Genomic DNA, 16,009 nt, shown 5'->3' with positions numbered 1-16,009 from the left:
GATCATAGTGTTATGCTTTTGAGCATTGTGGGTCTCTTCCATCATTTTGTGCACTACTTTGGGATTCAATTGCAAACTGTTTCCAATATGATTGTCTTTAAACACAGTGGATGCAGTAATAAAGTAGTCCAGATCTCTCATATTGCTCCTTTAATCTTGTTTGGTATAGATTAACACTTTGAATGAATAATGGATAACGTACTCTTATTAGCTTAGTTAAGAATTAGGTCTATTTTTTCCATTCAAATCAAATACTGTAAGCAGGGAATTTTGTTTAATCGTCGAGTACTTGAGAGCAATTTAGTATTTCACATTTTAGAATGAGATCTTTAATTGGTGTAAAGATTTGGGGTTTCCCTGACCTCAGAATAGCAATCAGCTGAGAATCTGGCCTGTTGTTTCTAAGTCTCTGAAGAATCTCTGAAGATGGAAATCCGAGGCTGGATCGCTAAATTGTATTTTAGACCTCCATTTGCTTTGCTGTGCTTCAGCTATCTATTTTGGTGCCCTCTTTTAGGTGGCCTCTCTCAGTACTGATTGGAAATTCAGATCTTTTGGTGGCAGAAGCACTTAGCAGATATCTCTTAAGCTCGCCAGGTCTTGCCAGTAACTTAGTGTAGAATCATTCTGTCTGTTGTTTAGGTAAAGGACTTATAAAAAATTATAAGATCATAATATCCTGTCAACACAGGACTAGGAAACTTCCAGAGACAGTAAAATAAATCTAAAAGCACACTATGGCCCTGAGATAGTGTCCTAACTCTGTACAGAGGTGATCTTGAATAGTTAGCTTTTATCCTCTGCCCCACAGCAGAGTCATTGTAACGTTTTCAAAGAGAAAATGAAAATGATGTTGTAGGGGTTACACTAAAATGTCAAATTAACTTTTACACCTGCTACATTCAAGGCAATGTATTTCAGAACTGCAAGTGAAATATGAAATGTGGGAAACTCCATGATCTTCCTTTTATATAGATCATTGACAGCCATATAGGCATTTATTGAAAAATATTTTTGAGGTTACTTTAAATGTTCAAAATGGAGTAATTTATTATTTTGATCAGGCTCTCATGAAAAAATAAACAATAAAAAAACCCCACAGGGTTCAATAAGCATCTCAGAGTTCACAAGTTTCATTAACTGCAATTCTTCAGCATTTCCTTTCTGGCTTCTCTTTTATCCCTACCTGAACTGAAAATCTTTACAGAAGCCTCTATAAGTTGCTTTCACCCTACATTATTTTCACTCTCTTACACAGTAGGGCTATTCTTAGAGAAAATAACTAATTTTCCCTAAAAACTAGTGACTGTTATTCTTGCCTTTTTTCTTATTATTATTTGAGCTTTCAAATTATACTTTTATATTTGTCTTCCCTCACATTAAGATCACAATAGAGCAGAACTTGAAGAGTTGCATTAATGAACACACACATTAATGAATGTTAATTGCAGTTTTGCATTCACCATGGGTAGAGACCAATTACGGTCAATGTCTTGTCAGCTATTCAGGAGTAAAAGCTGACAGAACCACTGGAATTTACAAAGATAACTATAAAAACACAGGGAAAAGTTAGTTAGTTGAATGTCACGGCTATATTCTGTCTAGATTAGCCATCCCAACCACTGGGGCACTAGTCTTCTTTAGCTCCTCCTGGCTGACATTAACATTAAGAAATGCAAAACTGGGGAGATTGCAGAACATCACTGTCAAGCTGGAAAGAAAAATGTATCAGGTAGATCTCATCATGCCATTGCTTAACCCCACAGTACTTAATTCTTGGAATTCTTGGAAGTTGCCTTGAAATACAATACCAAGAATGGAATTGTGGTCATTCGGCATTGTTATTTTTTTGAATAGCATCATGAGAAGACTCCATTCTTTTTAGTAATATATTTTCTTAGAGTATTTATGAGGTGAACACCTCATGAATGTTTAGAATTAGCCAAAAAATGTACCATGCAAATGAAAATTTAAATTTTTGTCATCCCATCCTGTTCCTACCCTGCTAGATGCCTTTGCAATGGAATGGCATGTCACTGTATTACTTGGCACTATCGCTTTCATGTTTTTATTTTTTTTATTGGAAGGTTATCTTTATTGTATTAAAATGTGCAGGGAAGCAAGATCAAGAAGAGACAGATTTAAATAGCATTGGATTATACTGTGAAACTTAATAGGGAGAAAGAGAAAATAAAAAGCACTGGCAAAAAATTCTCACTTAAAGAATTGCCCTTAAAGTGTTCTTTTTCTTTTACCCTATACAGCTTATCATCTTTTTCCCTAGAACTATTGCTGATGTTTTTGACTTCTTTTTTAAATTTCTATTTACGTTCTAGCACTACAGCAGTTCATTACACACAAAAAGTGTAATTTGTTATATAGGTAGTCATGCCAAAAAGTCACAGAAGGTTCAAAATGATTTTTATCAACTCTCAGTGTATGTTTGAGGCAGAACAGATTGTTGTAATATTCATGCTCACAGGCATGGTGTCTTCATAAACAGTGAATCTTCAATGTTTTTGTCCGCATGTTTATATGGTTTCTATTGTGCTTGCTTTCTGCTGTTTTAAATATTGAATGCTCACTAGGCAGTAACATTTTATTGCTGCTTTCTTTAATAATCATGACCACAAATATCATTTTCTCTATATAGCAGTGCTCTTGTAACCATTATATGATGTTCTCCATATTTAAGAAATTCTCAGTTTGGGAATACCCGTTTGGGCATGACCAGCTAATTTTAGAGCTAATCTACATGCACTGCACTCAGTTGTAAAAATGTATGTGTAAAGATCCCTGTCAGCAGGTAGGCTCCAGAGATAAAATATTTAGCATTTGTGATCACAACTGAGAGTCTTTTAAAAAGGCAGTCATTGATGGGGCTGTACTGAATATGCAGGAGTGAGGTTCACAGTTAGAAGACTTGATCCTGATTATCTAGTGTAACCCTGGGATTTGATGTCCAATGTTAAGTCGTGCCAGTCTGTATTGATGGCTCATTTTCAGGATCGTGTAGGTACTATCCAGGCAGCTTTGTTGCTCATGGGAGAACATATGTACCTGTATTCTGGCATGTAATTAGTTACTGTTTAAAATGCCTCATAAGTCTAGAACTCGAGGAGTTAGTGGCTAGCTTACTTGAAGGGTGGGTTACGTAAATCGTTATACTCCCTAGGAAAGCTTTGCACCATCTCTGCGAGAGTCTTCCCATACTAAGGAGTGACAAGAGTGAACTGTTACAGTCCTCCACAAGCGGCATCCTTTGGAAAGGTAGAGTAGTTAAAACAACTGAAACCTCTTGGTTCGTTACGGACCTAATGCAGGAGGCTAGTTGTAGGTCACTCTGTGCACCTCTCTTGGTCCTACAGACCTCACATTCACGCTTCCCAAGTCTGCTTGAGTGTAATGTCATCACCCATGCTTGTCTGACCCCTTTCCATCTCCCACGGAAAATGGTAAGATAATGAGTTACCAGCATATCCATCACCAGGTCTGAAGGCCTTTTGATGGGGCTTCAGAAGGACCGGAGGAGATGAAATGCCTGTGGAGCTGGCGAACTGTCTTACTCTCAGTGACCTTCCCAGAAATTGGAGGTTAAAGTCTCGGAGGTAATTGGTGAGGCCATTAATCCCCAGTGACAGGTTTTTGAGCAGTGGCCAGAGCCCAGGATGGTATTTAACAGGAGCTGGCTGCTTGCCCTCCCGGAGAGATGTTAACGATCCCTGCCAGGAAAGGGCTAATGCGTTTCCTCCCGCCGCTTCTGGGTCTGCTTCTCCCGGCTCCGAGTGAGCAGAGGTCTCCCAAGGTGTGTGGCTGTCCAGGGAAAGCCCCTGCCCCTTTCCCTAGGGCTGCTCCGGCTCTGCGCCAAGCCTGTGCTCCAAAGAAGGACCCGGAAACTCTCCACTCAAGGAAACAGTTGGCTCCAGAATTGGTAACAAAAGGGCTGCTATGTTGGGTCGGGAGGAACCAAGTTTAATACATCAGTTGAAGTAATCCGCTATGATTTCCTCATTGAAGTTTTCTTCTGTTCAGCTAATAGAGATTTATGGCTTTGCTGTGGAAAAATAAGGGAGTGATTCCGCACAGGTGGCCACGGGCCTGGTTTCCTGCAGCTGCAGGTAGCCCAGTGTGCCTTGAGGAGGGAGCAGCACATACGTCTTTGTGGTGGCCGAGCCGCAGGCCTCACCACGGACCTGGTGACAAGTCTTGTGCTCTGCCCGTGACGGCTGCGAACCCAGTCTGTCTCTGTGCCCGCCACAAGTTAGCCAGGCTTAGCTCAGTCGCTTCTGCCTGTACAGAAGTGCTCTATCATACGTGCTTGGGAGAGGAAGGGTATTTTTGGAAGATCCATATGGAGTCTCTGTCTTTCCCAGACATCATCTCCTAAAACTCAAAAATTACTCCTATTCTTGGCAAAACCCTTCTATGATTTTTTTTTTTTTTGATTTGTGTCTTTATCTCCATGTTGCTAGTTATTAATAGGGCAGTTACTTACCACAAGCTTTTTGGAGCTGTGTTTTCTGTACTAAAAAAGTGTTACCTTTTGTTTAAAGCTCTTTTCTTTTCACTGGTCTAGTTCCAGTAACTATAGCAAAATTTACTTTTGAATCTGGCCTATTTATTTCTTTTGATTCCTCCTTGCCCTGTTTTATTATGGAATCCCAGGCATAATTCACTTAATAAAGAGACATTATGGGTTGTATTCAGGTTTTCCTTTGAACTAGAGCCACACAGTCTAAGGGCATTTATTTTATTTTTGCCTTGGTTTCCCCAAATGTAAAATATAGTTATGGCTGCAAACCTGTATACAATAGTTAAATATTATTCTTGGCCAAGCAATGTATCAAAATTTGGTCTCCAGTTTTCAAAGGAGGAGACGCTCTCAGTCTTTACCTTGGGCTCAGTCCCTTTTGTAAGTCAGACTACCAGCATCAATTTGACATTGCTTTTGCAGCTGATGCTTACAGTCACCCCCTAGCAAACATCTTGCTTCTCAGATACCTTAAGCCTCCTGCAAACAAACAAATCATGGAAATTAAATAGTAATAAAACTGTTGTTAGCTTTGTACAATAAATTTTATCTCGTATTTAAAGGGCAATTATTTCCAGAAGCTTGGCAATTGTAGCTGTACAAATGATGAAATTGATTCCAGTCACAGCCCGTCTTTCTTTGGAAAGGAAATACCGGTAGTGCTTGAAAAATGGATTATTAAGAACCTCGGTTCACTCAAGGTGGCTCATATGTTGTATTTGCTAACACAGCATCTTGCTGGAAGAAAATAAGGGGAGCTTTTCCCTAGCCCAGATTATTTTCTGCACAAATCTTTGGAGCAGGAAATAAAAAACAGCTAATGGCTTGTGGGGCATGTGGAATTAGTTTAAGCAAAGCCGAACCCTGATCCTTCTGACCGCCTCCTCTTTCCTGTGCTGTTTTGTCTATGCCTGCTTCAGAATATGTCAACAAATTTATTTAAGCTTAGAAGGTGCGGGGGGGGCTGGAAATAATGATTCTGTCTCTTTCTCTTTTCTCTCTCTTTTTTTTTTTAAGAATGATTTAAAACAGATGTAGTTTCAAAAAAAAAGGTACAAGTTTGTCTTGTAAAATATTTGTAAAGAAAAATAGCCTCAGAACCTCTTAAAGTAATCCCTGTTGAGTTCTGGAGATGTGGCAAAGGGTACTGTTTTTGTTACATCGATATAATTCTTTTCTCACACAATTTAATTATAAATCAAGGTAGCTTACAGGGACGGCAGATGTATGAATCTAAGCTGAAGAGATGAAAATTGCATGTACTGCAAAAGCAAAAGAAATCTGCAATTTCTGTGTGCCTTACCATAGCTCTCTACTAATATATTAAAAAGCAGAAAATTTTTATGTTTGCCCAGTACTGGATGTATATGTTTTACCTCAGCGGAAGAGCCAGCCTCTCTTTCTTGATGATTTTGTTCTGGTATGAATACTTAAATAAAAATGAAACACATTGGATGTGTGCACTGCCACCTAAGAAGCTGCATTCTGTAGGATGATAATGTTATCATTGCCAAGGCTTCAAGAATGAAATAAATATTAAGAAATAACTTCATAAGTGACTCGGTGATGCCCAACAACATTGGATATAGTTGGCTTCAATGGCTGTGGTTAAGGTCTTCTAGAGAAACATTATTGGGAGATATAAGTAATTATTAATCTTAGCTGAGAACATAAGACCTTTTATCTTCCCAGAGAAACTGTAAATGTTTTGCTCTCTCTGAAGTGCTTGGTTTTTAAAATTACACTGAGTTTTGCTGGAAATAGTTTTTCTCTCTCTCTCTTTCCTCTGTCAATTGTGTATTTATAGCCAATCTGTCTTTTCTAGCAGCTAAATGCTTTTAACGTCTTCAGAAGGAATCTTGACAATACTCTTGCAGAACCAGTATCACTAGAATACCTTTGGATGATTAAATCGTAATTTCCTCACTCAAGCTGGTTTATAAAGAAAGCAAAAGTGACAATAAAATATGTGAACCAATATTCTGTTGGATAATTAAGTATTAAACATCAGGACAAAAAAAAAAGTGGAATGAAGGGCAACAAGTCACCTTTTTAGGTCTATTACAGAGACTATTGAAACTTATCTTTTCTAATAGCAAAACACGAAACATTCTGTGTTTTATCAAATGGTTTGCCATGCTTTGTTAATCATGGATTATTTTTCTGTTTCTAATATTGAGAAAACAGCAACCAAAATCAAACTAGGCAGTATAACATAGCACCACTCCTTTGGAAATGTTGAGTATAATCTTCCGTCTTGCATGTAATCTGAGGAAAACTGAGAGAAATTGTCATTTTTGTCTGTGGGCCTGCCTCATTTCAAGCCTGCCCAACGTGCTGCTGCTTTGAGAGCACTGTTGGCTCTGCTTGTTTTGATGCTACTGGCTAACCGAGCAGGAGACTAATGGAAAGCTTTGGGGAAAGGGGAGTAGCCTGTCAAGAGTGGGACTGGGCGCAGGGCAGGACTGGTGCGTGCAGGGTGTAGGTGTCCTTGGCCGGGGTTGGTTGGTTAGTTGGGTTGGTTTCCCCCGTTCCTCAGATGGCCTCTTCTTCCAGGAGGCCAAGTCAGCTGGAGCTGGCAGAAAAGAGGAGAAAAATGGAATCGTAGCCAATCCATCAAAGACCCCTGAAAAGATCTATATGAGGGTTATTCCTGTTTCGGAAAAGCGCTTCTGTAAATTAAACGAAGTGTCCTGATACAAAAAAAATTACAAAAATGTAATTATGGCTAGACTTTTACATGGCTATAAATTGATGGCTTTGGCGCTACAAGTCCAGTGGCACAGTGGCAATTTACAGTGGTAAATAAGAACCTAGTGCAATGTAGATAAGGTAAAAAAGGTAAATAAGGTGGTAAATAAGGAGCTAGTGCAATGCCTTTGTGTGATGCCACCTCCCCTGCATCTCCGGGTCCTTCCGCGGCTGGTGTTTAAGAGCTTGGAGAGCAGCAGGCCGCACTAAGCGTGGTGTAACAAAGCTGGAGCTGCGACTCACGTGCCTCCGGTGCGTCCTGCCCGGGAATATTGATGAGGAGGAGAGGAGAGGGCGAGAGGGAGGACGTGCTCGCTGGCCCAGCAAACGGGAGAATAGGATGATTATAGAGGGCATGGCTGTGTCTGACAGCTTAACCACATATTTGAAGCTTGCCTGCAGCTGGGCTATGCGCGTGGCCTTGCCTGGGGCGAGTGCCACCTCCCGGGCCCTGGGTGCACACGGGGTGGCCTGCTGTGGTCCTCTGTGCATCACGGGTGCCTAAAACAACAGATAAAGTAATGTGATGAAATAGGTGTAATACCAACAGCTAAGCGCCATTCTCCCTTAACTTAATAATAATGGTTAATAATCTAGGTCAAGCAGAAGAGCAGGAGACCTTGTTATCACGCCAAGATGACTGCAGTTCTGTCCTGTTTCGTCCTAACCTTGGACCCACCAGAGTAAGGGAGGTGGAAATCTCGAGCAGAGGCACAGCAAGCAAAGGGCATCTTGCCCATAGGAGCCAAAGCCGTTCTGGTTTCTTACTCCCAGCGCTTCTAGGGGTGCATTTATCTTCTCGGTACCTACCTCTGCTCAAGAAAGGGCATCCTGAAAAATGGCTCTCCTTGGATCTTTTGACTCATCACCTGGGAGCGTGCACAATGCACTTGGCACCTTCAGCGTGGTTGTAAGCCAGGCAGCTGAATTCTGGAAATACGTATTTAGAAACGAATGCAGTGACAAATAACGTGTGGTGCTAAATATATATGCTAAGCTCTATTTATTATCCATATATACTATTTCAAGGACAAGAAAAATAATTTCTAAATACCAGTTCTTCTTAACAACTTTTAGATGCATCTGTAATGTGCAGTTTTGAAACTTAACAGCTAGATGCATAGCAATACATTTGCTATGATCAGTTTTTTAAATGCAGTTACCCCTATTCTTTTTCTTCAGGACAGTGAGAAGAAAGGATTTATGAACAAACTTTATGCTATCCAGGAGGTATGTGTCAGTGTCCAGAATGTCCTTGATGAAGTGGCTTCCTTTGGAGAAAGGATAAAGAAGTAAGTGCTGACACGCTGGTGCTGGTTAGCTTTCTTCTGATCCTGCTCATATTTTTTCCAAGCTGAGGTGCAAAGTGTTAGATGACTTATTTTTTGGCAAGGGAGTCCAATTTTGGATGATTCAGTGCTAAGACTCGTCATTATTAACTTTCCTTATGCAGTCTGAGTTTTGTGAAAATCCTGTCACGTTAATTTTGGAATTTAGAAATACAGCAATCTGAGAGAGAAAAGTCAGAACTGAGGCTTTAAAGTAGAAAAGACAACAAATTTATGAGGCATGGCTGTAATTATTTAAAAGTAACGATAAAAAATGGAAAGTTTGGGTAAAGGAAATAAGCAGAGTTGTACAGGGGTTTCAGATTTTAAGGGTATATGTGTGTTCTGGTGCTAGAAACATTTTGTTTAGGTAAGTTAACATTTCCTCATAGATTCTATATAATATATAATGCCTACTACATGGTATATATGAACTACCAAAGAACAAAACAAGCAAAGCTTTAGCAAGAGAGGTTACAGAATATCTGAGGAAGCCTCTCTGAGGCCTGGGGCAGGAAGTTAGGTGTATTTTTGGCGTGGTCAGGAATTCACAGTTTGTCATTGGAGATCAGAAAGGTTCCAGAGAGATTCTCTCACGTGGGAAGCGGGGACAGGATTTGCTTGGCTTTCAGCCGCCCGAGAGGCGAGCGCAAAGCCTCTCCAGACGAGGGAAGCGGGGAGCAGTGGCTCCGCAGCCTCCTCTGCTCCGCGGCAGGAAGGTGACCCGGGAGCCGTGCTGAGCAAGAAGGGCCTTTGCTGTGAAGCTGCTTTGGAGGCACTCGGCCAGCCTGGAAGGGAGGCTAAAGCAGCGTGGTCCCGCTTGCTTCAGCTCCTAGCAGTACACAGAGGACGGCTGGCTCTTCTCCACTGTCCCATGCTACCTACAGGGAGGTGGTGGTGTTCCATATTTATGGGTTTGCAGGCTGCGCCAACAGTAGGGCCCCAAAATAAGTGTTTCCCTTTGGAAGTGAATTTTAAGAAATTGATGCCTTAATGCGTGTCGATGCACAGGAAATATGAGGATAATCTTTCAGCCCTTTGTGATTGTTTTTTGTTTGGAATCTATCAGCAGTGGGAAGCACATGAGTATCAGGGTAAAGAGAAAGTTGCCATTTAGGCATCTAAGGGTAGAAGCCCTAACAGGAAATCCTTTCCAAGGGGACCCTTCCAAGCAGACATCATCCACAGCAGCAGAGGCAGGCGCAGTGTGTTATGAGCCTTCCAAGCAAGTGAGATGCTGGTGCTGCCTGTGCACCAAGCCTTTTAGCAACAGGCTGTTCAGGAAAGTTGTCTTGATGCTTAAGCTCCCTTAATTGTGCCTTTTGACAGTAGAGTTTGTTCTATTATGTGCAAGTTAAGAGTGATATGATTTTGAAACAAAGTGTGACTTGAGCCTTCCTATAAATCTCTAATTTGTTCCTGCAGCTATAATGGGAAACCTGTAGCGAGTGCTGTGCTAGCACTGCACAGAAGGAGGGTTGCTGAGCGAGGAGCCAGTGTTCCCACACATGGCGTGTCTGTGAGCCATTGCACAGAGCCGAGTCCCAGGAACACGAGCAGACCCGCAACCTTCTGTTCAGCCCAAATGCACGCCGAGGAAGGGAAAAGAGCAGGTGTCCCCTGCGCAGAAAGGGAGTGATCCTGCACCAAGTGACACTGACATAATGTTCGCTCTGGAGGCCTGTCAAAATTGCCAGCGAGGAGGGGAAAAAAAAAAAAAGGCAAATAAATACAGGAAGCCAGAGCTCGTTATGAAAAATAGGGCCAGCAGTTCAGATAATTGCAATTATTCTGCTAGAGAAGTCTAAGTTGTTTAGCCAGTGTGATTGGGTACATAGTAAATGGTAAAACCATTAAAGGTATCAATAAGTTATCTAAAGCCAAACACACATTTTCCGTCTGGATAAGTGACACGCACCACCTCTGGCACGGTAGTGCCTTTATGGAGTAATCCCATTTAGCCAAGCTGCCTTTCACCAGAGTTCCCGTGGGATGTACAGAAACTGCCCATCTGTCCTCCTCCTCTGTGCTGCATGCAGAGGTTGGGGGACCACAGTGCAGCTGCTGCGTGACCCGTTAGCTTGCCCTTCCTCTTTGCACATATTCAACCTTCGCAAAAGGAGGTGATCAGCAGATTTTTATCACACTGCTGATTTTGGAACCCTTATTAGAATCACAGATTATTAGCAATGTTTTCGCACTGCTTTCTTGGTGGGGAGTGCCAAGCCCAAAGGAAAGTCTCTGTTCAGCCTTAGCTGCTTGCTCTGTGCTGCAGAAAGAGCAGGGAGGATATCAAACAAACACTTGGAAGGCCTCCTCTAACCACAACATCCCACCTCTACCTGCCTGGAAGAATGGTTTGAAGGCAGGGATCTGGGTTGCCTGTGCGGGTAAATCTGGAGAGAAAGGAAGTGTGTGTGTTTTGGCTGACACTGGAATCGTGGGGAGGCGCTGAAACACCCGAGATGCCAAGTGGTGCTTCCCATGGTGGATCTGCACAGCTGGCCTGGGGAGAGGTGCCAGGCAGTGGGTGAAGCGGAGACCTGTTCCCATTCTCCCCTGGGAATGCATTCAAGCCCCAGTTCTCCCGGGTATTCCGAATCCCTGGATTCATGCAGGATCTCAGTTGGCTCACCCCGGTAAAGACTGGCAGTTGCACCCTTTGCAGAGCTGCAGCTGCCTGCCTGGTATTTTGCTTTTATTATCTCTTTGTTGGAACTGTTATTGATTCGTTTGGGTGAATAGTGTCCTGAATTCTATTAATTTCTCACTTAGTACGTTCAACTGGACTGTCCCCTTCTTAAGCTGGCTGGCAATTGTTGCCCTCTCCGTGTTCACAATCATCCTCTATTTCATTCCACTGAGATACATTGTCCTTGTCTGGGGTAAGTAAAGTCTTTTTTAACCGTCTGTGCCACTTAGGAAAGAAATGTTTTTTAATGGATGAGTTATATTGTCAGTAGTTTGCTGTATTTATGGTCATGAAGCTCCTCCATGATGGAAACAGACAGGTTAGTTAAAAATCGCAACTGTGTAAAGATTTAAGCCCACCTGTAAAATGCATTTTTCTCGGCTGGCACTCTAGACTTCATCATACTATAAACATGGAGCCATGAGGATTCTTCATATATCAAAGTGTTGCTTTGTCTAGATATTACTCTGATTTATTCTCACCACTTATACACAAACAGAAGCATTTCAATCTATACAGTGTATTTAGGACAATATGCCTTTTTTACTGCACTACTTTATCTTTTGAAAGTGTATGTAAACATAACAGCAAGAAAGCTGTTTAAAGGGTCACCTTTAGTCTGACAGAAAGGAATATGTGGTATTTGGCCAGTTGATAACAAGCAGAAACTGGGGGAGCTGGGGTAGGCAGTGGTGGAGGGGTGTTTGTGTTGTGACTGAGCTAAGTTCTTACCAGCTATTCTTATTTTTTTTACAGTGATTTTAAACAGCTACTGTTAGCACATCTGTTGTAAATAATGCTCTGAGTTTTCATTTGTTCATTTTTAATACAGTTCTACATCACTAGCAGCTGTACCCTTATGCAGCAGCATAAACCTGTGAAGAGAACTGTCTCAGTTAAATCTGTGGCTACATTTTCTTTCTGAAGACAAGAATAACAATCATTTCTTTGAAAAACCTTTGAGTGTGAGAGACAACCTGAATTCATTGAACTGACACTGGACAATGTGTTTTTCAGATATAACTCAGCATTAGTAATACTCTTACAGAATCTTCGCAAATAAATGTAACACAATATACAAAATGAGGAAAGAATAAGGAGAATTTGGCCAAAAGGGGAAATCAATAGAACTAAAGAAGCAGATGTATGGGCTTACTGACTTTTCTTGTCTCATTTATTTGCCACATAACCTTTATCCCTTGGGTGCAACACAACCTCTTAGATTGCTACCAAAATTGCATTCTTCTTCGCATATACGACATGGTTGGCGTTTTGTTTTACTGAACCTACTTGGTCCATGTCCTTTTCCTAGTGTTTTTTTTTTGCACAGAGTTGGCATCTTGGACTCTTGGCTTCATACATATTGATTTCATGCAAGAACTTGAGCTTATAATACCTTTCCAAGACCCCTAAAACTGTAGAATCAGCACTGTTGGTTGTCAGGTTATATTAAAAGACACTCAGCCCTGCAGTACCCTGGGATGTATTAGACTTCCCCCCACCAAAAAAAGAGTACATTTAGGTCTCTCTTTCAGGTAGGGCAGAGCCTGGACTCCTAAACTCTAGCCCGCACCTCCCCGATCATGAGTGAATGGCATAGTCACTATTTTGCTGAATTTTGATTGAAACATTGAACAGTTTTGCTTGAAGCACAATTTTTGATGCACAGGTGCTCATGCCCATGCTCTCTCTCGTGTGTGCTTTCTGTTGTATTTCACTTCGCAAGCTACCTAGCTATTCATTGACATGACTTTAAGTGCCTTTGTTCATAAGAGGATCCATCCACACGTTCTTCTCCTGCACTTCAGTTTAGATAACTTCTGCTCATCTAGTGTCTAGGGATCCTTTCTTTAGATACTTGTTCTTCCTTCCATGTTGTGTTATGAGGCGAGACACATAGCAGCCTAGGTGAGGATCCACCACCACTGGAATCCAAACCTCCGTAGGTATGAAGTGCATTAACACAGAGCACTCCAATGCTTTGTGTTGGTTTGAGCCACTCTCCCTTCAATCGAGGAAACTGCCCTGAAAATGTAGTATTCCAAGCACATACATACCTGTTTTCTCCATTATTTTACATTACTAGAGCCTCCCTGGTGTATATTCATTTCTTCATCCTGTTCACGTATCCTGCATGTGAAAGCAAATGATCTCTGTTGTTTGACTTCCATCCGTAGGAAACTTCAAGCTGTTCTCTAGCTGTGTCTGCCCATTTAGCTCTTTGGGAAGGCAGATGTTTTTTTATGAAAATTCCTCCGTGCTATGGCTGGGCTTATGTATAGCTGTCTGTCTCTGTACATCCATAGGGACGGCCTCTCGCAGTCTGCTTTTGCAGCAGACTCTCGTTTCTTTCCCTTCCACCTCTGTTTCTCCCTTGGCAGACAATTGGTCCTTGAGCTGCATTGGTCACAGTGGAGTAGGAAAAAACTCTGCACTCTAATGTCATTTGCAGTGGTGTAGAGTCCAGGTAGCTTCTACAGCTATACGTAGAAAGCAGTATGGAGAGAACAGTTTTAATCAGAAAAACATCAAGCTTTTAGAAAAGACCTAAATCCCTCGTCATCTTTTACTTCCCCTGTAGCCTCTCATCAGTTTTGCTGCTCTCTTTTCTTGAGCCCTGACCTAGATTTATTCCTACCTTTATTTTCCATGTGGTAACTGGTTCCCTTTATGAGGAGGAAGGGATAAGGTTGAGACCATAGCAGTTCTTCACATCATCAATGGTTGGTGTGGTGGCCGTGTTCAGTAGACTGAGTGGTGGACATTGTGTTTCTTGGTGACTTGATGATATAAAGAATCTTCTTGAACAAGGTTGTTTGGCTCTCAAATGTTGTTTATTGAAACTCATAGTTTTTATCGTTGGATAAAAGGATTGTAGCTACCTCCTATCCTCACAAAAGAGCTGAAACTCATTCCTTGGGAGACTGGAGATGTTGTCAAGATTTCATGTCCTTTCTATAACTTTCTGAAAGGCCTAGATGCCAAAGACAGAATTATCTCATCTCTGACACAGCCTTGATAAATAACACGGAGCAGCAACTACAGATTTTCAAAGGCTACGCTGCTTTCTCCCATTCTTGTGAGAATCTGAGTGATCTGTATCATTCCTGGTCACGTTTTAGACCTGTGTTCCCTTGCTGCACGCATTAGATTTTGTGTGTGATGAATCTGCATGTAATGAAATGAAAACAAGTATAATTTTAAAATTCCATTTGAGCTTAATTTGAAAGGAGTGGGCTTTTCTTGGTGTTTTTAAACACTTTTAAATTTAATTTTAAGACTATCATGTCTAAAGAAGGTATCTCAACCCTTCTCTGCTCGGATCATCTGTATCTGTCGTTCCCTGACAGAGGTTTGTATAATCTTTTCTTAAACCTTCACAGACTGCACAATGTTCCAAATGCTTCTTTAGCATTAGAAAAATTCTCCCGGTGTCTAACCTAAATCTTCCACCCCACAACTAAACCTATTATTACCTGCCCTATCCACCACAGACAGAGATGGAGGACACATACTTCCTTTCCTGTTTGTAACCTCTGCATGTTTAAAGACTTAAGGAGCCAGTGCTTGTTTTCAGGAAAAAAAAAAAAAAGAAAAAGAACTTTTTTTAGATGTAGTCCAAATGTGTCTTAAAAATGCTATTAGAGGAGTTTGAATATGTCACTAGAATGTTTGCATTTTGAAGCAAAGCACCCCAGCAGAGTGTGACTTTTAGAGACTGGGCTGACAGTTCACTCATCCATTAATTCAATGCTAATATCAGACTTAGAAATGGATCTCCCTCAAAATTCTCAGAACTTCACTAAAAATACACATTTAGTAAGATGATCACAGTAACATTTGAACTCTCACTTTTGCAGGCATCAATAAATTTACAAAGAAGCTTCGAAGTCCGTATGCAATTGATAACAACGAGCTACTTGATTTTCTGTCCAGAGTTCCCTCAGATGTACAAGTGGTGCGTATACATCTTAAAGTGTCCATACAATCGATGGTTTAATATATGGCATTGTGATTTTCTGATTTTTTTTAACTAATTAGAAAGCAGTTATTTTGATTTGACTTTAGATTCTTTGGCACAATTAAATTAAATTAAAATTAAAACTGCAGCTGGGGATCTTGCATGAAACTTAAGGAGTCTGTGGTACTTTTTGCCAGTAAGGCAGTAGCTCCTGCCAAGTTATGAGGCATTCTCTGAGGGTCTTTGGGGGCTATCAGCAAAAAGGCAGCTATGAATTGCAAGCTTTCGTACTGCAGAACACAGTCTCATGTGAAGGTGGAAGCATAAAGATACGTTTTGCACAGAAATCACCCCCACTATCCCAAAGATGATATACTTTCCATATTTCTAGGTGAAGGTTTCAATTCAGAGCTGGCATAAATAAGATGTACACGTGCACAGACAGAGTCTGAATCTGATCCCTCTGTGGTAGGCCTTTGAAAACAAATGTATTTTTAAGAAGCAGATTGCAAAGAATATTCATCCAGCTCTTTAAAGTGAATACTGTTTATTTTCTGCGTTACATCTAATGGGAAAAAAAAAATGTCTTCTAAAAAGTTTACATCAGCACACTTTTTATTTCCTGGCAGGATTCAGCTAATGCCGTTTTCCATCCTTACTCAGGATTTATCATTCTGTTGTTGCATCACAGCTGCAGATTCCATCTAGCTTGGAGGACAAGAGCTTTTTTTTTTTTTTTTTTTTTC

At 41.1% G+C, this 16,009-nt stretch overlaps 1 protein-coding gene across 4 annotated transcripts in view; it reads left to right on the top strand.

Moving 5' to 3' along the window:
• MCTP1 (multiple C2 and transmembrane domain containing 1) overlaps window positions 1-16,009 on the top strand; it is a 206,082-nt gene that overhangs the window by 189,805 nt on the left and 268 nt on the right. For 3 of the 4 annotated variants that reach the window (XM_026044074.1, XM_026044071.1, XM_026044073.1), the window contains 3 exons: window positions 8,465-8,574; window positions 11,386-11,495; window positions 15,163-15,260. In XM_026044074.1, the coding sequence (XP_025899859.1) occupies window positions 8,465-8,574; window positions 11,386-11,495; window positions 15,163-15,260 (318 nt within the window). The remainder of the gene's footprint in view (window positions 1-8,464; window positions 8,575-11,385; window positions 11,496-15,162; window positions 15,261-16,009) is intronic. The other variant, XM_026044075.1, reaches the window with a different exon arrangement.

This window comes from Nothoprocta perdicaria, unplaced genomic scaffold, assembly GCF_003342845.1.
Source record: "Nothoprocta perdicaria isolate Ctin4 unplaced genomic scaffold, notPer1 scaffold_35, whole genome shotgun sequence".
NCBI classification, from domain to species: Eukaryota; Metazoa; Chordata; class Aves; order Tinamiformes; family Tinamidae; genus Nothoprocta; species Nothoprocta perdicaria.
This window is presented reverse-complemented; position numbering and strand designations above follow the sequence as displayed.